This window comes from Eubalaena glacialis, chromosome 1 (assembly GCF_028564815.1).
Source record: "Eubalaena glacialis isolate mEubGla1 chromosome 1, mEubGla1.1.hap2.+ XY, whole genome shotgun sequence".
Taxonomy (NCBI): Eukaryota; Metazoa; Chordata; class Mammalia; order Artiodactyla; family Balaenidae; genus Eubalaena; species Eubalaena glacialis.
In genome coordinates this window covers 218,262,109-218,289,435 of record NC_083716.1, presented here as the reverse complement: position 1 = coordinate 218,289,435, position 27,327 = coordinate 218,262,109, and the positions used below count along the sequence as shown (strand labels likewise).

Sequence of the window (27,327 nt, the reverse complement as noted above, 5' to 3'; positions counted from 1 at the left end):
TTAATCATATCTAGTATTTGGAAAATCAAAGGAAGGAACAAGTGACAAACATAACAGTTACATCTGGTAAAATGATTGGGTTTATTACAGAATGGAAAATTTCTCATAGTAATAAGACTAGTAAGTAGAATTTTAATACATACGAAACCATTTTAGATAGTTCAAAACCAGAAGTCAATTAGAATATTAAATACAGTGGAAAGTAGACCAATGATTTTTACTATCTAAGATGATTGGTGTTTAATTGCTACTGCCTACGTGTAGTTACTATAAATCTCTCATCCAAGACACATCATTGTACCTTTCCCATTTGACATAGGCAAAGAAATATTCCTGAACATTTTCCTGTATCATAATTCATTTCTGTCAAAATGCAACTTCTGATTAGAAACTCAGCTGCGATGAATGACACATATTTGCTTCTTTAGATGTTTCTCCAAATTATTTCACTTCTTAAAAAGAGTAGCTCTAGGGTTGCTTCCAAGCACAACAGAACTGGCTTCCCCAGAGGCATAATTTTTTACCCCAGGAAGTATGACTTGGGGATATATCCTCAGAACACACAAAGCATAGTGAACCGCAAGGAGGAATATACTTGCGTAGGAAAGTAGTTGATTTTCATTTTTCTCCTTTTTCTCTGAGTATGGGATTTTAGGCCCTTTTAAGCACTCCATAGAACAAAAGTTTCCCTCAGTAGGTAAGAGGATAGAAGATAATGTCAATAACAGTACAGACACTTTTGAAAAACAAGGTATATACCAATCCATATTTTAAAATATATGTGATTCTCATGCGCAGTTTTAAAAAGTCTTTTTTTGGTTAATTAATTTTTTTAAACTTGTGATAAAATACACATAACATAAAATGTACCACCTTAACTATTTTTAACTGTGCAGTTCATTTGTGTTAAATACACACAGATTGTAGAACTCTTAATCTTGCAAAACTAAAACCCTCTACCCGTGAAACACCTATTTCTCATTTCCCTCTCCCCCTAGTCCCTGGCACCTGCAATTCTACTTCCTGTTGCTATTAATTTGACTATGCTTGGTACTTCATATAAGTAGAATCATACAGTATTTGTCTTTTTATGACTGGCTTATATCACTTAGCATAATGCCCTCTAGGCTCATCCATGTTATAATATGTGAGAGAAGCTCCTTACTTTTTAAGGCTAAATAATATTCCATTTTATGTGTTTACCACATTGTGTTTATCCATTCATCTGTCAATGGACATGGGGCGCTTCTACCTCTTGGCTATCGTGAATAATGCTGCTGTGAACATGGGTCTACAAATATCTGTTCAAAACCCAACTTTCAATAAATACTTTTGAGTATATACCTAGAAGTGGAATTACTGAGTCATATGTTAATTCTATTTCAAATTTTCTTGAAGACTCACCGTACTATTTTTTACAGTAGCTACATCATTTTATATTCCCACCAACAGTGCACAAGGGTTCTAATTTCTCCATATCCTTGCCAACACTTGTTATTTTCTGGTTTTATTTATTTATTTGTTCGTTTGTATGTTTGTTTGTTTTGATAGTAGGCATCCTAGTGGGTGTGAAGAAAACCTTTTTTGAAGTTCCAAACCAAATCTGCTTTGCTATCTGCCCTTACACGTGGTTTAAAAAATAAACTAAAATATAAAATTAGTTTAAGTATTTGTGATTTAAATGAGATAAAACTAAACTACATCTTTTCAACCTGTGAATCTACAAGATATGACTACATTTTAGAAAGAGGTCTAACAGGTCCAAAAGTTTTATAAAATTCTTAAGAGAACAGTAAACTCAAATGATAGAAAATAGTGCTTTGTGGTAAAACTGTTGTCAAATACCAACTCACTAAACACATAAGCAAAATGTTTTTAGGAAGTAAATCAATTTTGGTTGCTTATTATCAACTAATAAATATTTAGAATAATATAACTAATGTTTCCCATCTTTCCCCCTCTCGAAAGCTGTCTCAACTTCGAAACTTGACCAAACTTCTTTGTGAACCTGAAACTTTCAGTTCACTAGAGAAAATGTGCCAGCTGTCTAGTATGGACTTTGGGAACCTGTGTGAAGAGAGTGCGTTTCATGTGCAACTCCTCAAAGCAGCAGAATTCAGCACCGAAATAGCCACCAGCTTACTGTATCATGACAATATTCTATCTGAAAAACTGAGGGATTTGCTTTCTGGGGATCCAAGCAAAATTAATTTAGATTTGGATCGGTAAGTTTTTCCATTGTCTTCTTCCTTGGTGAAATCCCTTCTCAAATAATTATTGATATGCCTAGTTCAATTTCTTCTCCTTTTCTGCTTTGTTCCAGGTTTCTAGAACAGGCATTGCAAATGAATTACTTGGAAAATATCACACGGTTAATGCCGACGATAGAAGCCATGCTGCATGTCAATAATAGTGCAGACACCTTGGAAAAACCAGGTGTTTCCCCATCCATGTTTTAAATGCTGTCTTATTAAAATGCATGTGATTCTCATGCTGCAGTTTAGAAAAGGCTTTTTTGAAGTTCCTAACCAAACCTACTTTGTATCTGCCCTTATACATGAGACACCTGAAGCTTTCAAATATGGTTACTTGTCTAAAATAAACAACACAGCAAGCCAGCAGAGAACGAAACAGCGAAATTTGGTTTCACAGAAAAATGTCTTCAAAAATTTAACTAGTTAAACTATTCACCTTTTATTTCTCTGATATATTAAAGTGCATTAGATAGTCTTTTGCAAGAGCAAGGATGAAATTTATTTACTTCAGTGAGAATAATCTGATTTTAAAAATAAAGATGCACTGCTGTCTACAGAAATATCGATTCAGAACCTCATATTAGTATTCTGAGCATGATGCATCATGCAATACATTTATCCTTTGCGTAATACCTCAATACTGAAAAGAAAGACATTCGGAATTTTGGACAACAGGCAGCCACAAAATTGGAAGGGCACTAAGTCCAAAAATAAAGAAGGTATATTTGCATGAGAGATACTTCATAAAGAAACTGAAAGGCATTTGCAAACTAGAGATCACAATCTGCTAAGATAAAGTCAAAATATTTTTTGCTATTCATTGAAAGACCCAGATATGAAATAATTGTAATAACTGTCCTAAAAGAGTTTGGAGTTAAACACATTCTATTTAAAAATTGAAGTAATGATTGTAAAAACCCTTTATAAGCCGTAAGGTGCTGGACAAAGTTAAGGAAAAAGTGCTCTGTGGCATTACATTTCAGATTTAGCAAACCTTGTCCTAAGCTGACAATATTATATGATCCAAGGTTAAAAAGCATTCTGAATTTGTGTGATGTTTTAAATCAAATGTAGAAATATATATTTAGCACATTGTGTGATCAAAGTCTGCGAGGAAACCATATTTTTCTTTGAATCAACCTTTCGTTGTAGACATTTAAGGAAAATTTATAATCCAGAGCAATCTGTTACCTTAGGTTAATAATATCATAATAGGAATAAGTCTAAATCAGATAGAAATAGATCCTAAAGATGCAAAGTTTGCCAAAACTGAGAGACATCTGTTCCTGACACAAGGCATATATGTTGACTATATGTTTTATCTAGAAGGTTTCTCTATGTTAGAACGACTAAAAAGAATTACATTGCAACCCACATGTGAGTTTTGTTTTGTTTTGCTTTTTTTCAGGTCAGTTAATAGAAATGTTTAAAAATGTTGAAGAACTGAAAGAAGAACTGAGGAGAACAACAGGAATGTCCAATCGGAGTATCGACAATTTGCTGGCCATTCCCATCCCTGACAACAGAGCTGAGGTGGGGTGGAATGTGTTTGTATTTACATCCAGTTTTTTAAAAGTTTAAATAGCATTTAGTATTTGTTGAGCACTTACCAGTAAAACACTGAGAAGCTGCATGCAAATATGGTGAATTTTCCATGCAAATGATAAAATTAGAGGCCTAATTCTTAAGTGAAAATAGAAGAAAAATTCTGAAGCAGGAACATTATCACTGTCTGTTCCTTTCCCTCTACTTTTCCTATCCCTTCCTTTGCCTCCTTTGTCCTCTCCTTTTCTTTACCCCAGATGCTTTTCTTAAATAAGTGGTGCCATCAGTAATTCTTTATATTCATTATCACATTCACATTATCTGAGGTAAATTTTCACATTCTATTATGATGATATCAAAGTCGAGTTTCAGTAATCTAATTGGGGGAAAAAAAGACGATTTACAATTTGTTGAAACTAAAATAAAAAAGAATACTTCTTTTTATCTTTTAAAAGCCCCAAGACAAGACAGACTACATAAAATAGATAGGGTCAAGGGAACTCTGGGTAAGTTTGGAGGTATAGTAAACATTTTTTGCTGTGAAAATGAGTAATGTTATTTCCTCATAGGCTGATAATAGGGTTTTCCACTTGAAATGTTTTATCTTTTACCACTTTTCCAAGTTCATTGTCTGGAAGTGTCATAGAAATTTTCTAAAAGAATTTCAGCACTTAAGACCTCATCCATTCAAAACTTACGTGTGACAGAGTGTGTCATTTCTAAACACAACCCAGTTATTCTCCAATATGGGATAAAGTTTTTTAAAAGCCTTAAAGGCTGACTTTGGAATATTTATGTTTGTGTCATTTTAATTGGTTCTCCGAAACAAAAATTAAAACTGCTTTACCTTCACTTTTCTTCCTCTTGTTATAGCAATTAATATTTCTTTCTTTTTCTTTTTTTTTTTAATTTATTTTTGGCTGCATTGGGTCCTCGTTGCTGCTCACGGGCTTTCTGTAGTTGTGGCGAGCAGGAGCTACTCTTTGTTGTGGTGCGCGGGCTTCTCATTGTGGTGGCTTCTCTTGTTTCGGAGCATGGGCTCTAGGCACATGGGCTTCAGTAGTTGTAGCATGCGGGCTCAGTAGTTGTGGCTCATGGGCTCTGGAGCGCAGGCTCAGTAGTTGTGGCACACGGGCTTAGTTGCTCCATGGCATGTGGGATCTTCCCAGACCAGGGCTCGAACCCATGTCCCCTGCATTGGCAGGCGCAGTTCTCAACTGCGCCACCAGGGAAGCCCAGCAATTAATATTTCTTTATTAATTCTTTCCCCTTTGGTTTCACCTTTCACTTGTATGATCCTAAGATCTAATTTCAACTATCACATTTTTGGCCTCTGAAGAGCAGGTTCATTTTAGTAAGTAGAAGCAGGTAAATAGAGAGCATACATTCTTATTACTTTAAAAAGGAAAGAGAGAAAAGTTTCTATAATCTTGAATTTCATAAACTTTTTCTTTATTTCAACTCAGTGGCAATAGAGTTGCCATCTTACTTCCCATAGTCACACATCACTTTTCACACAAGCATTGCTCTCCAGGATGGTTGATTCATATTATTGTGTGATTCTGGGCTTTTTTTCTTCACCTTTCATCTCTGGACCCCAGAGTTTATTGTACAAGATTATAACTTCAAATGATTATATAAATGAAATGCAATTTAAATAAAGTAAGAGTAAAATTTTAAAGAGAGCAAAAGTCTTTTTTTTTTAAAGTTTATCAGTTTTTTAAAAAATTTATTTATTTTATTTATTTATTTTTGGCTGCGTTGGGTCTTTGTTGCTGCACGCGGGCTTTCTCTCGTTGTGGTGAGCGAGGGCTACTCTTCGTTGTGGTGCGCGGGCTTCTCATTGCGGTGGCTTCTCTTGTTGCGGAGCACGGGCTCTAGGCTCACGGGCTTCAGTAGTTGTGACTCGCGGGCTCTGGAGCACAGGCTCAGTAGTTGTGGCACACGGGCTTTGTTGCTCTGTGGCATGTGGGATCTTTCCCAGACCAGGGCTCAAACCTGTGTCCCCTGCATTGGCAGGCAGATTCTTAACCACTGCGCCACCAGGGAATTCCCGAGAGAGCAAAAGTCTTAAACTAGTAATTTCCCCAAACAATCCAAACCAATTTTCTTTCTTGGTGTCGTCATTCACCCAGTCGTTCAAGCAAGAAATCTGGGAATCATTATGGATTTTTTTCTGTCTCTTTTCCCATCTTAACTTCTTAAGCTTTCCTTTTTCCTTTTTCACTTTTCTTAAGTGAACTATGGACTCTTTATAGGTTTATTGATAGTAATTAGTGCTTTAAACAAAAAAATTATATGATTTTGAGTATAATTTGTCTTATTTTTAAATGAAGTCTAAAAGTATAAGAAAACCTCTCAAAATGGACAGGTGGCTTCAGAGGATTCACAGCTAAAATATTTTTCTTCCTCCAACTTGTAGATTATTTCTAGTGTGTTCTGGTTGCATTCTTGTGATGCTAATATGACCAGTCCCAAATTGGAAGATGCAATGAAGGAATTCTGCAGCATACCTCTTTCAGAGAGATCCCGTCTGTCTTACCTCATTGGACTCACTCTTCTGCACTACTTAGACATTCACAACTTCACATACAAGGCAAGTTGCTATTGATGAAATATTTTAATATTTATAGTATAATATAAAAAATTGATTATACCTGTATGCTCCCTGATACTATAAGGAATGTGATCCATTTATACAGCTTTTGGAATTATAGCTTTATTTTAGAGCTAAGTGGGACCTTAGCGATCATATATTGTAAATTTGCATATTTAATAGATGAGGAAATTAATATTATGGCCTTATTAACTCTCAATTTGTATATCCAAGACCAGGAATTAAATTTAATATACACTATACTAGAGTATGAAATACAAATGTTATAATAACTTTTTTAAAAAGTGAATGCACATTAATTTGGTGGGATAAAAATAAAGATTAGAACAAAGTTTTTCGTTTTTAAGTAAAAGAATCGAGGTTTTTTTGGGTATTTAAAAAAGTACTTTTTGTGTTTCCTTCATCAAGTTTTGATAGAGGCTACCATTATTTATCCAGTACAACAAAACAGTGGTCATTATTAGAGCTGTAAAGTCAGCAGTAACTCCATCTTGCAATAACTAGATGCTTTATAAGTACTTAGTGAATAAAAAACTGAAAGAAAAATATAAACATAGGAAAATTAAACACCTTTATCCACCCAAATCTATATTAGGTCAAAATTATTTACATGTTATTGAAAACACTGAAAAAAAAAATGTTTTTCTCTTTAAAGTAAGAAAAACCAGAAGCAGCACGGCTGACTTATGTTGTTGATGCATTTCAGCAAAGGGGATGAAGGCATTTTAGGACTAGTTACAAATAATCCTGTTCAAAGTCATCATTATCCGACCCTTATATTCTGCAGTGGCCTCCTAACTGGCCTCCCTTGCCTCCACACTTGTCCCCACCACTCCCTGAGCAGCAAGAGTGATCCCTTTAAAACTTAAATCGTATTATGTCACTCCTCTGCTCAACACCTTCCCCAGTGCCTCCTCATTTTATTCCAGTAAACCCTCAAATCCTGCAGGGGCCCCAGGGCCTGCACAACCTCTCCATATTTCTAAAATCCCATTTCCTACGTGGCTACTCCTTGGGCCCAGGGCAGCTGCATGGGACCACTCCAGGCCATGCCCTTCACCTGATTTGCAGCACTATGTGTCTTTACTCAATATTGACCTTCTCAATAAGATACCCTGACAATCCTATTTAAAATGCAACCAACTTTCATCTATAGCACTCTCAAACCTCCTTTCGATGCTCTGTTTGTTTTCTGTTACACTTCCAGCATACTATGTATTTTATTTAGTATTCACTTTTGTTGTTTATTTTCTGTCTACCTCTATTTGGTGTAAGCTCCACAAGGGCCTCTTGGTTCACTGAACATTTCAGATGCCAAGAATAGTGCCTGGCCCATAGAAGAACTTAGCAAATACCCATTAACTAAATGAATATTTATTTTACCTAGCTTAAAATGCATATAAATTGATATTATTAATTTTTTTATCTAAAATTTTAATCCTTATCTTACAATGTCTCTGCAGAGCACATATCAAACCAACTATTTCTTGTTGAGTATAGTAAATATGTGCATTTTATAAGCAGAAGACCATTCCTAATTCTTTCAGATATTGCAAGTAAAAATAATAAAAATTTCTCATCATTAGTCAGTTTATTTCAAATCAGTGTCAGAATTCCTAGAATTTTGGCAGAACTGGAAGAAAAATTAAAATGTTGAATCTGATTTAGAAAAATCTGATTGCAATTAATAGCTGTGTTATTGAGACAGCTCTGTCTTTGTGATATTTCTCCAAATGAATCTTGTCCTCATATAGTGGTCTTTGACCCCCTTGGACACACCAAGAGCTTTCACTCTTCATGAACCTCACAAATCTTTCCCCCTCTGTCTATTACCTTCCTCTCCTTATTCCTCCTATGGTTTGTTCTTTCTCCCCTTTGGGGTGTCATCTTGGAAAGACTTCTTTTGATTTCTTAGCTAAACTCCCTACCTCCTCATATTCCCCAGCTTTTTGTTCATTGATTTGTTTCATATCTGTTTCTCCTATTATTACAAAACTCCCTGAGTGGAAGGATGATGCCAGTTTGTGTACCACTGTACCCATCACCTCGTACCCATCACCTCACCCAGTGCTGGGAACATAACAGGCACTCAATTAACGTTTGTTGAATAATTGAGTGAATGAGAGAATAAAATTAAAATTTTAATTTAAAAAACATTTTCAGTGTTCTTCCTGCAACAGAAATACATTCGGGGATTATGATTAAACCTGATAGACCACATGAGCTTTTTGACAGAGCTTTTCTGATTTTAAGGAGCACATTATATGATTTTTGAATAAGGGTGTACATGAAGAATTATGTAATTGACATTTGCCTTTCTGACTTTTAAAATCATTTATTTTTGGCAAAGTTATTGAGGTATTATTTATATGTTATAAAATTCACTCATTTTAAGTGTACAATTTAATGGGTTTTTTAGTAAATTATGGAATTATGCAACCGTTACCACAATCTGATTTTATAACATTTCTATCAACCCAAAAAGAAACCTTGCGTCCATTTACAGTCAATTCTCATTCTGACCTGTAGCACAGGCACCCTCTAATCTATTTTCTGTCTCTATGGATTCGCCTTTTTAGACATTTTATTTAAATTGAATCGTACAATATGTGGTCTTTGTGTGTAGCTTTTCTCACTTAGTATAATGTTTTGAGTTTCATACATGTTGTAATGTGTCAATAAGTAATTTCTTTCTTTTACCAAATAGTATTCCAATTTAAGGATATAAATTTTGTTTATCCATTCATTTGGATTGTTTCCACTTGTTGGCTATTGTGAGTAATGCTGCCATAGACATTCCCGTACAAATCTTTGTGTAGACATATTTTTTCATTTCTCTTGGGTAAATGCCTAGGAATCCAATTTCTGGTTGTATGGTAAATTTATGTTTAACTATTTAATAAACTTCCAAAATGTTTTCCAAAGTGACTGTACTTTTTAATATTTTCACCAACAGTGTGTGAGGGTTCCAGTTTCTCCACAAAAATAATTTCTTTTTTTGTTGTTGCTGTTCCTGTCAGGTGTTTTTCCCTAGGGAAAATCGAAAGCCAGTAGAAAAGATGATAGAACTCTTCATAAGGCTAAAGGAGATTCTCAATCAGATGGCTTCTGTCGCACGACCGCTGCTAGACAAAATGAGATCCCTGAAACAAATGCACCTGCCCAGAAGTTTTCCATTAACACAGGTAGAAAAGTCACGCAGTAATATTCTTGCTGGAAAATTCCTTTTGTCATCTTAACTTTTATTTGAGATTAGTTATAATACATTCAGCTACAAATATAGTACATTGACAAAAATCACTTACAGAAAAACTCTTCTACTCTGGCAAAAGTTTTTGCCACTTAAATTGGAGAAGTTTAGTGTTGTACATTTACATTTGGGATACATGTTTTAAAGGAATTGTGGAATTATAAGGATCGTCTAAGGATTATCAGGTTTTCTTCTATATTGTTTTCAGTAGCATTTATAGCTCATATAATGTTAATAAATCATGTATTTTTATCTCACAGGCAATGTACAGAAACAACCGGCTAAACACTCCGCAAGGATCATTTAGTACCATTTCCCAAGCACTGTGCTCCCAAGGAATTACCACTGAATATTTAGTTGCCATGCTGCCCTCTTCTCAGAGGCAGAGAGGCAACCACACCAAGGATTTTTTGACTTATAAATTACGTAAAGAGCAAATTGCTGCAAAATATGGAATTCCCTTACATGCCAGTGAGTATACTTCAAAATCAGCATGGTAATGTTGCCTCCTAACAACATTGTCTGCTAAATCTTGGCCTTTTTTATTTTAATTGGCTGTATTCCCTGTATTGTACAATATATCCTTATAGCTTATTTTATACATAATAGTTTGTGCCTCTTAGTCCCCTACCCCATCTTGCCCCTCCCTCCTTCCCTTTCCCCACTGGTAACCTCTAGTTTGTTTTCTATATCTGTGAGTCTGTTTCTTTTGTGTTATATTCACTAGTTTGTTGTATTTTTTAGAGTCCACATAAGAGTAATATACAGTATTTGTCTTTGTCTGACTTATTTCACTTAACATCAATGCCCTCCAAGTCCATCCACGTTGTTGCAAATGGCAAAATTTCATTCTTTTTTATGACTGAGTAATATTCCATTATATATATATATATATATATATATATATATATATATATATATATATATATATATATACACACACATACACACTACATCTTATTTATCCATTCATCTGTTGATAGACACTTTGGCTGCTTCCATATCTTGGCAAATGTAAATAATGCTGCTATGAATATTGAGGTGCATGAATCTTTTCTAATTAGTGTTTTTGGTTTTTTTGGGTATATACCCGAGTGGAAGTGCTGAGTCATATGGTAGTTTTATTTTTAGTTTTTTTGAGAAAAACTCTGTACTGTTTTCCACAATGGCTGCACCAATTTACATTCCCACCAGCAGTGTACGAGGGTTCCCTTTTCTCCACATCCTCACCGATATTTGTTATTTTTGTTCTTTTTGATGATAGCCATTCTGACAGACGTGAGGTAATATCTCATTGTGGTTTTGATTTGCATTTGCCTGATGTTTAGCCATGTTGAGCATCTTTTCATGTGCCTGTTTGCCATCTGCATTTCCTCTTTGCAAAAATGACTATTCAGGTCTTCTCCCCATTTTTTAATCGGGTGTTTTTTTAATGCTGAGCTGTTATCTTAGCCTTTTGTAATAAATGAAGCATTAATTTTCCCCAAGAAAGCACTCATACAGCACTTAACCACACATCAAGCATGTTCTGCATATCAACTCATTCACTCTTCACTTACCTATGAGGTAGGTGCTACTATAGCTGCATCTTAGTAAGGGAAATGAGGTACAAAGTAATCGAGTAACGTGGACACCGTTGTCCAACATGAAAGTATCAAAGCTATGATTTGAACCCAGGCAGTCTGCTGCAAAGTCTAGCCTCTTAACCACTACATCTTGCCAGTAAATGATACAACAATGTGCCTTAAATCTGCTCAGGTCAATATTTTTTCTTAACTTTTTAGAATTAGAAATTTGTATCACACACAGAACAGCTTCATGAATGTAGCAGAACTATAAACGTTCAGTGGCACATCAAAGCTGTTTACTTGATCTATAAGCTTTGAGATGTAAAATATGATTGGCTGAGCTTTTCCAAACAATATAGGGATGTTTAATATAGCAATTGGATTGATGCATTTATGCATCTTTTTATTCATTCAACAAACATTTATTGGACAGCTCTTATGTATCTAATACAATAGCAAACTTTTGCATATTTTTAAAAATTAAGGGCTGGTGAGGAATATCTGTTGGAAGACAGTCTGAAATGTGCTTTTCAACCTTTCTAGCTCCTCTTGGCAAAATGCCATCACTTACTATGCACTTGCTTATTTATTGGATTAAACTTTTACACCTAAAAAAGATTTGTTACTATGCTTTCTTACTTTGACACCAGATGCGTCACATTTGTTAATAAGAAAGGAAGTATAAGGCGTGTATTTTGGGGTGCTATAACAATAATATTTGTCAATTTACCATGAATAGATTTTAAATGCATGTATTAAATGGTTTTATTGCACTTTTTCTTTCCAGCACCATTTTGCTTTTCTCTTTATAAAGACATCATTAATATGCCTGCTGGACCTGTGATTTGGGCTTTCTTGAAACCCATGTTGTTGGGAAGGATTTTGTATGCACCATATACCCCCATCACAAAGGCAATAATGGAAAAGGTTTGACCATTATCACTCAAAGTTTCTATCTTGAGTATTAAGATGATTTTTAAAGTAGTCAGCTTCCAAATTTAGTCTAGCTGGCTCAGATTTCTTTATAGCCTAGATACTATTACCTTTGGCTTTCTGAAACTCTTAACAATTCTCAACTTCTGCCCTGTATATGTGTAAACAATGTAGATTGAGTGGTAGCTCCTTGAAGAGAAATGAACCTTGTTAACACTTGAGAATGAGGTTAGTTGGAGCAAGACCTCAGATTTTTCCATTTATCTTCAAAAGCAGAAAACTTTTCTACAACTAGCATCTAAGTTTCAAAGTATGTAAAAATAATGGCACTAGAAAAAACAATATTGGGCATTATATAACTAGTTTGAACAAAAACAATTGCTAAATTATAGATTATTGGCTTCATATTTGGTTGTACAACTTAATATCTTATATAGAGGATAGGTGTTGAGAAAGACATTATTAATAGTAACTATACTTATCACCTACCTAATATAACCATAATAGCATTTCTCTCTCACTTTTAAAGTTGGCTTTAGTGATTTGAATTATAAACTTGATGCTTTTAAAATGATAGAGTGAAAGTAAAAAAAAAAAAAAAAAACTTCTTTACCATTACTTGGTCATTAAACTATAGTTTATATAAATATAAATTAGTTTTAGGTCTATATAAAAATAAACATGAAGTCATCACTGATTTCTAGAATGATCTTTGTTTTCACTGTTTGTGTTTTAATACCTTATTTGCTTTATTGACTACACACTTTTACATAATTTTGCATAAATGAAGTCATTAAATGCTTATTTTCTAAGTGCAGTCTTTTTTTTTTTTTTCTTTTCTTTTTGCTTGACTCTCACCTCTTTTTCTCCCTGCTTGATCCTACTCTTCCTTTCATGTAAACTAATGAATGTTAGCATTCAAGGATGTGGCTTTCTATAATTTATGTGCATTCCTCTAATCCTTTATATATTATATACTGTATGCACATTCATATGCAGAATGGTCATTGTTTGCATTATTAAAATGAGGTTTCATTATAATACTTTTCTGCATATTACTTTAGTCACACAGCAATACCTTGTGGAAATTCTTCCAATTCAATAGATTTAGTTTATTCATTCTTTTTGAAGATTGTAAATTTTTTCATACCATGGAATTTACTCAGCCAATCCTCAATTGTTGGACATTCTTTTTGTTTCTAGTGTTTGCTTTTGTTTTTTTGCTCATGTAAGCAATGCGGCAACAACTACTTTTGTGCCTATGACTTTACACAGTGGTATTTTTATTTCACAGAGGTGAATGTTCAAGATTGAGGGATTGAAGAATATTATATTCTGTTTTAATGACTATTGTCAGATTGCTTTCCAAAAAAAACTATATACATCCACCAGCAATACATGAAAGTATTCTTCTTCTTATATCCTTGAACTAGAATGTTTCTTTAGTAGTAAAGTGTACCATTGGTAAAAATGGGTAACTTGTGAGAATTCCAGAAGACATGCTTTTGGCTGTAAATTTTCTGTGGACATGAAGTAAACCCTAGATTTTCCAGAATTTTTATAAGTGATCTCGATCCTATAAAAGCTGCCACTTAAAAACTTTTGACCATATGGGAAATTTCTGACAATGTTCTACTATCTCTACTTTTTAGAACTGTTTCTTGAAATTATGTAACAAAACAACCTTAAGATACCTTTTTGAAATATAGGAAAAATACTAATGGACCAGATTTGTTTCTGTTTCTTCAAGTCTAATGTAACTCTGAGGCAGCTGGCAGAATTAAAAGAAAAATCTCAAGAGTGGGTGGATAAGTCACCATTTTTCATGAATTCCTTCCACCTGTTAAACCAGACGATTCCAATTCTCCAGGTAGGAGATGGTTCTGTTATTCACTTTTGTATGAATTGTAATTCTTTGAGATTTTAATCACCATCGTTATGTGAATGGGCAGATAGTAATTTAGAATCCATATTCAACAGATTAAAATTGCCTCTGCTCCAGAGAGCAGATCTGAGACAGGATAACAGATCTGTCAGTCATGTTTGTAACCATCCTCATTTCTTACACCACAGTTTCTCTGTATGTAATTCAGAGATAAATCATTTTACAAGTTGATCCTGAGGCATAACTAGTGATGTAAATCTATTTTCCAAAATTAAATGCAATAAAAAGTACTTAAAATATGCTTATTTTATTTCTCTAGATTATGTTTTGCTATTTTAACCGAACCAGAATTCCTAAAATACTAATATTCTGAAGAAGAATGTTAAATCTGGGGAGTTCTTTGGTCGAAACATTTGACACTCTATTTTAGGTTAAAGATTTGACAGTGCAACTCAAATCCAATACACACTAGTTGAAAAGTGTAATCTGCAATTCCCATAAAAGATGCAGGGTTTTCTGAAAAGGATGCAAGTAGTGTGGGGAAATGTTCCAGTCACAAAGAGAGCTATTGGCAGCTAAACATCAAGCAGCAGAGTTAGACCCATTATCAATAGGAGAAGAGAAAATTTTCAGGAATGGTGACAACTTAGGAACTTCAAGAGAGTATGGCTTGTGTATTCAAAGACTTGAGAGAGGCCCTTGGAAAATTGATGGAGCCCTAGAAGATTTTTGCAACAACAAAAATGCCCTTCTTTATAATCATGCTCAAGAAGTTAAACATAGAACAAAGAATTTGTGTCATACAACTTTGTTAGAAAAGTTATACGCAAAAGATGCTTTACTCAGTCTTTGTTTTGACTATCAACTAGTGCATAGTTACAATTACAACCTGAATTTTGTTATAAATGATAAAATTAATTTCTAAAATAGATATTTAACACAATTAATACAAAATAAACTTTTCATCAAACATCTTCCCCACAATTTACTATTAAATTTAGTTCTAATATTAAGCATGTCCATTTATTTTAATATTCTACTCTTCTCTGATCTTGAGCACATTACTATCTTGATTAAATCTCAGTCCCCCCCACCCCAGTTTTACTGAGAAATAATTAACATACATCACTGTATAAGTTTAAGGTATATAGCATGATGATTTGATATATACATATTATGAAATGATGACCATGGTAGGTTTAGTTAACATCCATCATCTCATACAGATACAATTTAAAAAAAAAAGGAAAAAAATTTTCTCCTTGTGATGAAAACTCTCAGGCCATACTCTCTTAACAACTTTCCTATATGTCATACAGCGGTGTTAACTATAGTTATCATGTTGTAGATTACATCCCTACTACATATTTATCTTATAACTGGAAGTTTCTACCTTTTGACCACCTTTATCCAATTCCCCATCTCCCCACCCCCTACCTCTGGTAATCACAAATGGATATTTTAAGTGGCCTTTTTTAGTGAATCTCAGATAACAAAGGCTACATGGAAGGTACTTTTGACACATGTGTTTTCCTCAGTGGAAAATTGCTCTTTTCTCCGAAAACTTTTTTTCTGTGAACAGATAAAAATCCTACACATATTATTTCATTAAGGAAAGTTTTGTTGGCTAAAGCAGTGAATTAAGAAAGGACATTATCTGTGCATAACAGTTCCAAAGTACAGTAATTTGCTAAGAAGAAATGCTATGACCATGTCCATAAAGGGATCATTATCTAATGGGAGTATCTTTATTTTGTTCTAGACCAAAATAAGTTCTTGTTCTCAATTATTGAGGAAAACTTATTTCTGAAAATGTGTACAGAATTTGAAACTTCAAGCTTTTAGCACATGACCTGGCTTTGCCATTGTGAACTCTTAGGCAAATGACTTAAAATACTTGCTACAGTTTATGAAACTCTAAAATGGGTCCATTGATAACCACTTCACAGACTTGTGAAGATCATATTGTGGAAGCATTTGAAAATAGTATTATATATTATAGACAGGATTGATTGTAACAGGAGTGATAAGAGAATGGAAATAGAATTTGATGGATCGTCTCTGAATTGCAACTAACACAGTGCTTTCCTTATTAGTAACGTTCTGATTCAGATTTTCCACAATGTGCAAATTAATTCCTGGTAAATAGTTAGATTTTAAGGAACTTGGGTTATCATAGTGTATAGCTGCATGATAGCCATCTGTCTTCATGCTACCAACTACTCTTAGTCTCCTCAGCAACTATAGATTTAGCAAATTAATTCTATTATATATATGCTCTATTAATACATATTATTCTTAATCATTTATCTCCATGATAACAAAACAAGATATTGGTAGAAGGACAGAATAATAAGTAGTACTGAACTGTCCTCTAAAGGGAAAACAACTTAAGCATAGCTCACATAAAAACTAGGCCATGAATTTACACACAAGATGAATAAACATTTCTTTAATCAAGTTGAAGTCTCTCTCTTCAACTTTCCTTTCGACCCTTATTAATTATACATCCTTAGGGAAATTTACATAGCTTCTTGGGCCCTAGCCTTGTCCTCTATTAACTGGGGATAATAATAGTACTTACCTCTAGGTATTATTGAAAACTAAGTGAGAAAATCAAGGTAAGGTAAACTCTATTAGACTCTAAGGTAGACTCTAGACTCTAAGCCCAGGACTTAGTAAAATCTCAATAAGTATTACCTAGTAGACAACTACAGTGGTAGAATTTATGTCTCCTAATTTGCAAGATAGCTACAAAAGCCTTTATATTTTTAAAGCACTTATTTTTTTTTTTAATTTTCAGTCTTTCCATGAGTTACTCCATGTAAAGTTTTATCATCAGTTTATTTTTCCATGTTCACATAGCTGCACTTATTACAGTATAAAACAGTACCATAATAATTTACATTTGAGTAATCTGATTAGATACCACTTTACGGAAAAGTAACCTGAAGCTGGAAAAGGCTGAGTGCTTGCTGAAAGCCTCTGAGCTAGGAAGTAGTAGGACTAGAATACAAATCAGTTGGGAGCCTTTGCAAAATGGTGCATTGAAAATGCCCAGTAGTGGTACCTCATTTCACTGTGGTGTTATTTGAGAGACGATGATTAAACATGTTTTCTTTTTGTATTGAAACTGATTCCCTATATTGTTAGAATACTCTAAGAAACCCCTTTGTGCAAGTTTTTGTAAAATTCTCCGTGGGACTTGATGCTATTGAACTCTTGAAACAGATGGATGAACTCGGTGAGTCCAGAGTCACAAAACTTTTATTTACTTGTCACGTCAGAAATGTGAAAAGCCTTGTGCCATATAAGATCTTCTTTTCCTTTTCTTCTGTATTTGGTTTCTATCTAGTTATCCTAAGAAAAGTAAAATCCTGGATATATCTATCCATCTTCTTCCTAGTTAGTTGTACAGTTACAAGTAGTAATGATTATTTTGATACCCAGTGCCTGTAGTTAGTTTCAATAATTATAATGCAATATATTCCATGTAAATGCAGCTTGTCCTTCAATCACAGGTAGGTTGCTACAGGAGGACACTTTTTTGGGGTAACTTGATGAAAAGCAAGTCTTTAAGGACAAAAGAAGATGAAATGGTTTATTTCTGGCTACATTTATAATTTTATCTCCACTGGCCTTAGTATCACTTTGACTAACTCAGAATGTAACCAGGAGAAGTTATAGAGTTAGCAAAAACAAAACCAAAGCAATGCAGAGACTCAAACGAAAATAAACCTAAATCACTATTCAAGGTCGGCTCCTCCTCTCATGATCATTTAAAAGGAACAGGCAGAAGAGGATCAAAGAAAGCTGTCTGAACTTATGCATTCCCTCTGCCACATCCCCACCTTCAACATAAGGGATGCAAGATGTCTAATTCAGTCTGTGTCTGATTCCCTGTTGCTATGCAACCATGGGTAAGAGGAAGGGATTGAAAGCATCAGAATTTGACCGCAGTAGAGCAATTGCCCCTCCTCCTCCCCAGTGCTACTGGGACTTATGTGATTTAGGTTGTAAACCGGTGGGGAGGAATTATGCCTACATTTATATTCTGTATAATTTTATGTACTTTATGATAGTCAACCCTGTTTGATTAAAGAAAGATGTTAGTGATTTATTCTCTAAAATTATCATTTGGGTAAGGAAACATTTGATCAAAATATCAGGGATAAACTACAAATTTCCTATATAGTTTTTTTTTTTATTTCTAACTTTGGATATAGGAGATGAGTTTTACAATTTAAAAGAAGGTTAAAATGACTACAGCAGTGAGACTTACTGTTTGTGTAATTGTATATTTAACTTAGTATCAAAGAGGTTTTATAGTTTGGATTTGGGGAGCACTGACTCTTCATAGCTCTATCTACCAGCATTTCTGAAGAACCCTTTGCTGTTGTGTTGATTTCCAGTGGCCGCTGGAGGCCACTGTTCAACCACAATTTTACCCCTCCCCCACCAATGTCTATATGAAGCAAAGCATTTCACTTTAAATTCTAATGAGAGGTGCATTTAAGAAGTTGCCCCCTGTGAGAAATTTAGTCTTCTATTGGACGATGGTAGAGACATGTTTGGGTTCTGTGAAGAGGGATTTATGATATCACAGCCTTCTCAGTATTCATGATGATGAAGTCAGTGAAACTTTAATTGGCCAAGTGATTTATTAACTTGCAATTTTATATTTACCCTTTGTCTCAGTTGATTTCCTCATAAGGAATCCTGAAATTGAAGAGCAATTAAATCCTCTTTCTTCCAGAGTAATTACCTGGAAAAAAATCTTGATCATTTTATCTAGATTAATACAGATATGAATAGAGATAGCTCACATAAGGTTTTAAGTCAAACAGTATTAGAAAGTTGTAACTATGTGGCATAGATTGTCACCTGAGAAATGATTCTGTATCCCAACTGACCGAATGATGTCATTTATTTGTTCTACACCCTCTGCATAGACTTTCCTTGCTTAAATTCTTACATCTACATTCCCTGAACAAAGCAAGCATTTCTGTTTATTCAAACGTTTCACCTCTAGTTTATAGTTTTCTTCCTAACTGATGCAGATAGATTTTTAAAAGTTATTCACCTTTAGTCTTTGGTTAATTGAATTGTAGCAGAATATACTTCTGAATTAGTTTGTACCATTCTTTGTACTTGGGTTTACTGTGTCTGTAACTAGTTCAACATTCTCCTCAGTGAACATTTGCACAACTGGCTACATTTTCCCAGATATAGAGTACTAGATATTTTTAGAGTAAATTCTACAAGTTCTTATTATTTATAATCTAGTTTAAGGTTTACTACTTACCAAAATATCAGTATTTTGTCCTGTTACTACTAGAAACAACATTATAACACAACATTATAATATGCTTTGTGTCTTTTTTTTTTCTTCTTTAGATATTCTAAGGCTAAAATTAGAGAACGGCATTGACCTCATTGATCATCTTAACACACTGTCTTCCCTGACAGTAAATATTTCCTCCTGTATATTGTATGACCGTATTCAGGCAGCAAAAAGCATAGATGAAATGGAAAGAGAGGCTAAAAGACTCTACAAAAGCAATGAACTCTTTGGAAGTAAGTGTTATTCTACTAGAATTTGAGCTTCTCTCTGTACTAAAATTGGCCAAATTCTTCCCTCGCTCCTTTCATCCAGAACTCAGAAAAGTAGTTGGGGGTGGAGGGAGGACACTGTCCCCTCTGATGTCCTTAGAAATGAGAACCTTTCATGTAGGCAACCAACCGTATTGGTTGAGGAGCCTTCAATATGTGTAATTTTGTTGGTATGGTTAAAATTAAAACTGTAAAGGATTACATAGTTACAGGATGAAGTTGAGTCCATCCTCGTAATCAGTCAAGATTATTCATTTGTGTGTGTGTTTAATTTCAGTAAGTGGCTTAGAGTGATATATTTAATGTGGCCACTTAGTTTGTGATTATCTTCTCAAACTCCTGCTTTGAGTCTCTGAGGTTGTCACTTTCAGTTAGCCACCTTTTCTGTAAATTAGAAGTCTGACCTTACTGTCACATTACTAAGTCAGTTGCCTGTTTGGCTGCCCCCTATGTGTACCCTCCAAACAATGAATAATGTCAACCATAAAATAACCTTCTGATGTTGTTGCCATTTTATTTTTAGGTGTTATTTTTAAGCTTCCTTCTAATAGCAGCCAGCACAGAAGCTATGACTCTGAAAACGTCTCTCTTCCTCCTGTTGTAAAATATACCATCCGCATGAGTCTCAAGACCTCACAGACCACAAGAAGCATAAGAACCAAGATATGGGCCCCAGGGCCACACAATTCTCCATCAAACAACCAGATCTATGGCAGGGCTTTTGTTTACTTACAGGATAGTATTGAAAGAGCAATCATTGAATTGCAGACTGGAAGGAACTCCCAGGAAATAGCAGTCCAGGTCCAAGCAATTCCTTATCCCTGCTACATGAAAGACAAGTAAGTCCATGCACTTCCAGGCATTTTAAATAATCAACCACTTTTTTTAGAATTCATTTCTTTTCATTCATTCACATGTGTCACGTGAAAGGAATAACGTTCACCAAACCTTTGTCGAATGCTTGTTTCAAGGAAAAGATCCGCAGTATAGGGCACAGCTTACTATAGCTGCTCATCGCTACCCAAATGATGCTAAAGTTCTTACTAAATGATCCATGTTTTCTTTAATATAATCCTTAGCCTTCCAAGTACTTTGGCCCCCAAATTAAGAGAGTTGGACTCCAGACTTGAGTGCATCACTGCATGATTTTGATGTTACCCACTCTCAACTGGTTTTACTTTTCTCTAATCAAATAAGGATGTTAAACACAACAATCTTAAAATCCCTTCCAACTCTCAAATTTAATTAGAAATATGTGAGTGTAGGGTCAGTTTTACAGAAAAAAATTAATAAAACATTATTGATCAACTCTCTAAGATAAATATTGTGCTATCTGAAACTATCGTATGTATTCTCAGTCCACTTGGTAGGAATCTTTATCTAAAATGGTTTTGCTAAATGAACAAAAAATGTAAAGATCATGCTTTTAGACCATTGAATTTGAATATTCAAGAAATTTGCCAGTAGGGTAGCACTGAATGGTTCTTCCACTCTGACCACAGTAAGAAAATAAGGTTGGTGGGCTAAGTTTTTCATGCTCATTCTACACAAAAGCTTGAGGCTGAATATTACTTTAAACGAATTGTGCTTGTTATTCAGCCCAGTTATTGCAGTTTATATACAATTGAGATGGGTCTGGATTTTTTTTTTTCTGTTTCTATCAATGCTTCTGTCTCCTTTGACTGCTTCAAGAGCTATAGAGATGAGGTTATGTAGCTGTTTGTGCAGCAGTGATACGAGAAGACAGGTGATGATTCTGTCAGCAGGTTGTCAAGGTTAGCTACTTATTGTAGAAGCCAGTCAGGACCTTGTTGCCTAAACCATGTGTGAACTGAAATGGCTTGCATGAACCATAGTTAAGACCTGTGGTTTCAATTAAATGAAAATTCTCATCTATTTTCCTTCTGACTTTCTTCCCCTTATAAATTTTAGTACCTAGGATGGTAGTTACCTGGATGTTTCTTTTAAGAGTAAAGTAACTGTACTCTGCATTCTTCATGGGAGTATGAACATAATGCCTTAATGTACCCATATAAACTCTTTGTTGCATACAAAGTGCTTTCACATATATTATTTCATTTGTTGCACCAAACAACCTCATAAAGTGAGAGCAGATATTATCAGCCACGCTTTCCAGATGAAAAAATTGAAATCCAAGTAAATTGCCTGAAATTGAATAGCTGGTACTGCATTGGTCCATTAATTACAATACCAGAATTTTCTCTTTCATACTATACCAAACCTAAAATACACAGTCACTTGAAAGAAACATTAGCGGGGATTTGTTATTAATGAATGAAGGCCTTTTCCTAATTCCAGGGCCAGAAACAGCATCAAGGCTGGACCTGATCCAACACAAAATTCATTCAACAAATATTCTTTAAGTGCTTCCCCCTTGCCAGTTTCCCAGGAACCAAAAAAATTGGATGTGGCCCCAACCCTCACTTCTCCCCCACTAAAAAATCCTTCATATCTCTGTTGGTGATACACTTCTGATGCTAAAGTGAAAATGAATGATGGTGATGTCATGTTCCATAAATATTTGCAATTTTCATGGGGAACTTGAAGGTAATTCCTTGACCTCATAGATTAAAAAGAAAATGGCCTTGGGGCATTTCTGCAAGTGAAAGTTTCAGTGGAGCCTAATATGTAAAACAGATCAATTTAGAGATTCTCTCATTGAAAACTACTCCTTTGCCTTAGCCCGTAGTTGGTGGCTAATGTCAGCATCATGGTTCTTAGAGTGTGGTCTCCAGACCAGCAGCATCAGCATCACCTGGGAAATTGTTTAAAATGCAAATTCCAAACCCCCTCTCAGATATAATAAATCAGAAGCTCATGGATGGAGCCCAGAATCTGTTTTAAAAAGCCCTTCAGGTGATTTCGATGCATGCTCAACTTTGAGAAACACTGCATTTGAACATTCAGGTACTATGGGCCAGCCATTCAGGAATATATGTAGGGCCCAGTGAAGTCTTCCAGCAACCCTCTAGTTACCAGAAAAAACATTTCTATACTGTTTATGAAACATCCCCTAGAGCATTATTTTGAGGAATCCAAGTTCTTTGCATTTTAAATCAAATGATTTTGAGTTTCATTCTATTTCGTTTTGGGAAATTTGGTTTAATAATAACTATCAGCTTCCAAAGAGTAGATAAATACAGTAATTTGAGAAGATATATCTTTTAGCTAGGTAAACCAATCATCATCTAATTTTAAATCTGCCTTTTAGATAAGAATTTAGTTTAGACAGAAGGGCTTAGAGCCTTGCAATTATATCTGTATAATAATTATTTTCCTGAACAGGACATACACAAACACCCTTTAAACAATTTGGCAATTTTATCTAACAACCCAGAACTGTTTTACTCTTGCAGCAGTACGGCAAGAAAATCATGCACTTACTGTTAAGTCAGCTTCACACTTCATAAATGAAAGAGTCATAATAATAATTAGTCTCAATTTCAGAACATGAGTATAATGTCAGTGTAGGAGGGAGTGTGTTCTTTATACATTAAAATCTGCAAGTGTGACATTCATTTTGGTCACTGGATTTTTGTTTTTTTGTTTTTGTTTTTGTTTTTCCTTACAGCTTCCTAACCAGTGTCTCTTATTCCCTTCCAATTGTGCTCATGGTTGCCTGGGTTATATTTATAGCTGCATTTGTAAAAAAACTTGTTTATGAGAAAGACCTCCGACTTCATGAGGTATGTTGAGAATCTCTTATTAAATAAGTTGTACATGGATATAATTAATTACCATGATTTTCATCATACCTAAGCAAACTCAGAAAGCCTGACCCATACCTGGTGAATTAGATGGAAAAATATATTATGAAACATTAAGGCAGCTGGTACGGCAATATTTTGTCTTCTCAAAAAGTTGTGTAGAAGTTATTTTATAAATGCTTCTGAAAAACGAAATCTGAATAATTCTGAATAAAATCTGAGTATGATTTATGATACTAACAGTAATTTTTGCCCAAGAAGTTACCTGTAGGACTTAGGATTTAACAAAAGAATTTTAAATAATAACAATAATAACTATTAAGGCAGGAAAATTGTTGGCATAGTAACTAAATGAGTCCAAATGAAGATACAGATATATAGATACAGACATAGATATAGATATAGATAGATACAGATTTGGACGTGGACAGAGACATATGGCTTGTTTCAGCTCTCAAGAAGCAAATTCTCTTTCCAGTATACCTTGTCTCCTTCAGTTCTCTCTCACTGACTTGTGATTTATAGAGACTAAGAATTTCACGTTATGCTACTGATTAGGTTAATAATATGACGATGAAAGACAGAACCTGGGATGTAAAGCATGATCTCTTCTTGAACGTATTCTTCATCATTATCCCCAAATCCAAAATATCTCACTTCTTTTTAGAATTTATGAAAAAGCATTGTGTGATGTTTTGATTGTATTACAGTAGAAATAATTTTATCTGCTAATCCTGTAATGAGCCCATTCTTTACACTCACTCACGAAGTGACAAGATAGCGGAAACATTTCAAAACTGAGGGACAATAATTATTGCAGGCCTGGCTGACAATCTGAAACAATGAGGTTAGAGTAACCTGTTAGCCCAATTGTACTTTTCAGACTTACTTTGCCAGTGCTTTTAGGCAATTGATTATTTCTCCTTACAAAGTACAAATTACTGCTTTATGTTTTTGTCAGCTCAACATCAGACTTCCAGGGTTGTCCTAGAGTTTGAACCCACACTTTTTACCTTTCCTATTTGAATTCTGGGTGATCTTCAGCTGCATTTTTATATTTCAGTTATAATTTGGTAAAAGTCTCATCAACTGGTTTGAGCCCCGTTGTTTTCAGGACTGTGTACAATGTTTTCTTAACCCCAATTTAGAAACTCGAATCCATGCCCTGGACCATAACTTTGGTTGCAAGCTCCTACCTTATATTTCTCTGTCAGGTTCCTGGTACTCAGAAGTGAATCTTTACAAATTAAAGGAAAACTTTGAAATAGCAAACTGTGATAGAAACTGAGTTCTTTTCTACAGCACAGTAAATAATCTACCTTAAAAATATAAGTAAATATAAGCATGTGTGTGTGTATATATGTGTTGTGATATATGTCTGTTATGTATATATTATATACGTATATGTAAAATACATGCATTCTGTATTATTTTGGTTTGAAAATAGTACTCTCTGGGGGATTCCCTGGTGGTCCAGTGGTTAGGGCTCTGCACTTCCAATGCAGGGGGGAGCGGGTTCGATCCCTGGTCGGGGAACTAAGATTCTACATGCTGCATGGCATGGCCCAAAAATAAATAAATAAATAAATAGTACTCTCTGAATGCATCTATGGATGTCATCAAAAAAACATCAAAGCACAATAAAGAGTTTTTCTCAATAGAAGACATGAAAGACATTTTTAACAATGAACCAGTTTCTGTTTGGTAGCTCTGTGTCTTCATTTTGCAGGCATCTACTTTCAAAATTTAACTAGCTGAGTCTTGGGGGTCAAAGTTACATAGTGGAAGATCACTGAACTTGGAATCAGAAAATAAGGCTTTGAGTCTTCCAGTTCATATTCACTTGGGCCCAATCCCTTAAACTCTCTGAGTCTTGTCATCTAGACTTCATTCAGCATTATATTTCCAGAATGTACTTTCTCACTGCCAGAACAGAAGAGATATTCGATTATTCATTTTTTTATCAATTCTAAGAATGATTTTTTTTTTTCACATTTTAAAGCCTCTGAAATTGAGATGTATTTGATAAGGTGTCATAATTTATTTGGCAGTGATTTTTCTTTCTTGGTGGCATGTAAAATAATGACACATCTTAAAATTAGCAGTGTCGTAAATTTAAAGGAATATGGTCTATTCGTGAGATGAGTTGACGGAAGCTGGTGTGGAATGAGTAGAATATTTCTAATGCCCCTGCTCAGCCTCCCTCCTCTGCCAACAGTTCTAAACTAACCTCCTCCTTTTTAAAGATGAAAAAGCTGAGCCCAGAAAGTGAGAGGTGACTTGATGAAAACTATGGGCTAGTTAATGGTAGACCTGGGTCTAAAACTCAAGTGTCTGGACTTCTGACCAATTCTTTACCGTGTCATAGCTACCTTCTCTCTCACAATTTTATTTTAGTAGCCTAGACTTCTAACGACTATTGAAGATGATGGTGGATAGACTCTTAGGTTACCAGCGACTCAAGATCACTTTTTAATATTATCATTTTAATATTTACTAAGATCTAAAGCTGCCCATTCTCTGTTTCCTTTTCCCAATTGAATAAAAAAGTAAACAAACAAACCAACAAAACATTTTTCCTTCTGTAATTGTTGTCACAGCTAGGCAGAGAAACCAGGTCAGTTGCTAATTCAGTGAAGCCATTCACCTTTGAACTTGTTATGGTATGATTCTAGTAAACTCCTTTAACTTGTTAAAGAAATTTAGCACAAATATTAATGCCCAATAAGTTTATTGATAAAATTAAGCCTGTAGATTTAAAAAAAACTATTTCAAAATGTCTCGCAATTGAGTTTTATTCTGCATTCCTTGCTTTTTAAAATTAAAATATTAAATCTGTATAAAAGCTGATTTTATATCACACCAAAGAGTTGTTTTTCACATTATGTTCTCGGTTTCGTGGTTAGTTTCATCTATTTGCTCTAATATAAGTCATTTATGGGGACTTGATTGTTTATATTGCTTTGGAGACAAAATTTTGGAGTTGTCCTCTCTCTCAGTTCAGACAGGTAACCTAAAATATCTGTGGTCGGCAGACAAGATTACCAAGAATTACGCAAGAGTCTGTAGTCCTGTGGTGCTTCACTTGAGGCAATTTTTTTATGTCTTCTTTTTATTTGAATGCTAATTTATTCTTTTTCTTTTTAACATCTTTATTGGAGTATAATTGCTTTACAATGGTGTGTTAGTTTCTGCTGTACAGCAAAGGGAATCAGCTGTATGTATACATATATCCCCATATCCCCTACCTCTTGCGTCTCCCTCCCACCATCCCTATCCCACCCCTCTAGGTGGTCACAAAGCACTGAGCTGATCTCCCCGTGCGATGCAGCTGCTTCCCACTAGCTATCTACTTTACATTTGATAATATATGTAAGTCCATGCCACTCTCTCACTTCGTCCCAGCTTAACCTTCCCCCTCCCCGTGTCCTCAAGTCCATTCTCTACATCTGTGTCTTTATTCTTGCCCTGCCCCTAGGTTCTTCATAACCATTTTTATTTTTTTAAGATTCCATATATATGTGTTAGCATACAGTATTTCTTTTCCTCTTTCTGACTTACTTCACTCTGTATGACAGACAGACTCTAGGTCCATCCACCTCACTACAAATAACTCAATTTCGTTTCTTTTCATGGCTGAGTAATATTCCATTGTATATATATGCCACATCTTCTTTATCCATTCGTCTGTCGATGGACACTTAGGTTGCTTCCATGTCCTGGCTATTGTAAATAGAGCTGCAGTGAACATTGCGGTACATGACTCTTTTTGAATTATGGTTTTCTCAGGGTATATGCCCAGTAGTGGGATTGCTGGGTCATATGGTAGTTCTATTTTTAGTTTTTTAAGGAACCTCCATACTGTTCTCCATAGTGGCTGTATCAATTTACATTCCCACCAACAGTGCAAGAGGGTTCCCTTTTCTCCACACC

At 34.7% G+C, this 27,327-nt stretch overlaps 1 protein-coding gene across 1 annotated transcript in view; it reads left to right on the top strand.

Annotated features, from left to right (window-relative positions):
• The window catches only part of ABCA12 (ATP binding cassette subfamily A member 12), a 190,507-nt gene that overhangs the window by 105,335 nt on the left and 57,845 nt on the right, over positions 1 to 27,327 (top strand). Inside the window, exons 12-23 of the mRNA XM_061204760.1 lie at positions 1,969 to 2,225; positions 2,324 to 2,436; positions 3,664 to 3,788; positions 6,223 to 6,396; positions 9,438 to 9,602; positions 9,928 to 10,138; positions 12,023 to 12,162; positions 13,919 to 14,038; positions 17,207 to 17,297; positions 19,451 to 19,630; positions 20,190 to 20,505; positions 23,259 to 23,373. Of these exons, the coding sequence (XP_061060743.1) occupies positions 1,969 to 2,225; positions 2,324 to 2,436; positions 3,664 to 3,788; positions 6,223 to 6,396; positions 9,438 to 9,602; positions 9,928 to 10,138; positions 12,023 to 12,162; positions 13,919 to 14,038; positions 17,207 to 17,297; positions 19,451 to 19,630; positions 20,190 to 20,505; positions 23,259 to 23,373 (2,007 nt within the window). The remainder of the gene's footprint in view (positions 1 to 1,968; positions 2,226 to 2,323; positions 2,437 to 3,663; positions 3,789 to 6,222; positions 6,397 to 9,437; positions 9,603 to 9,927; positions 10,139 to 12,022; positions 12,163 to 13,918; positions 14,039 to 17,206; positions 17,298 to 19,450; positions 19,631 to 20,189; positions 20,506 to 23,258; positions 23,374 to 27,327) is intronic.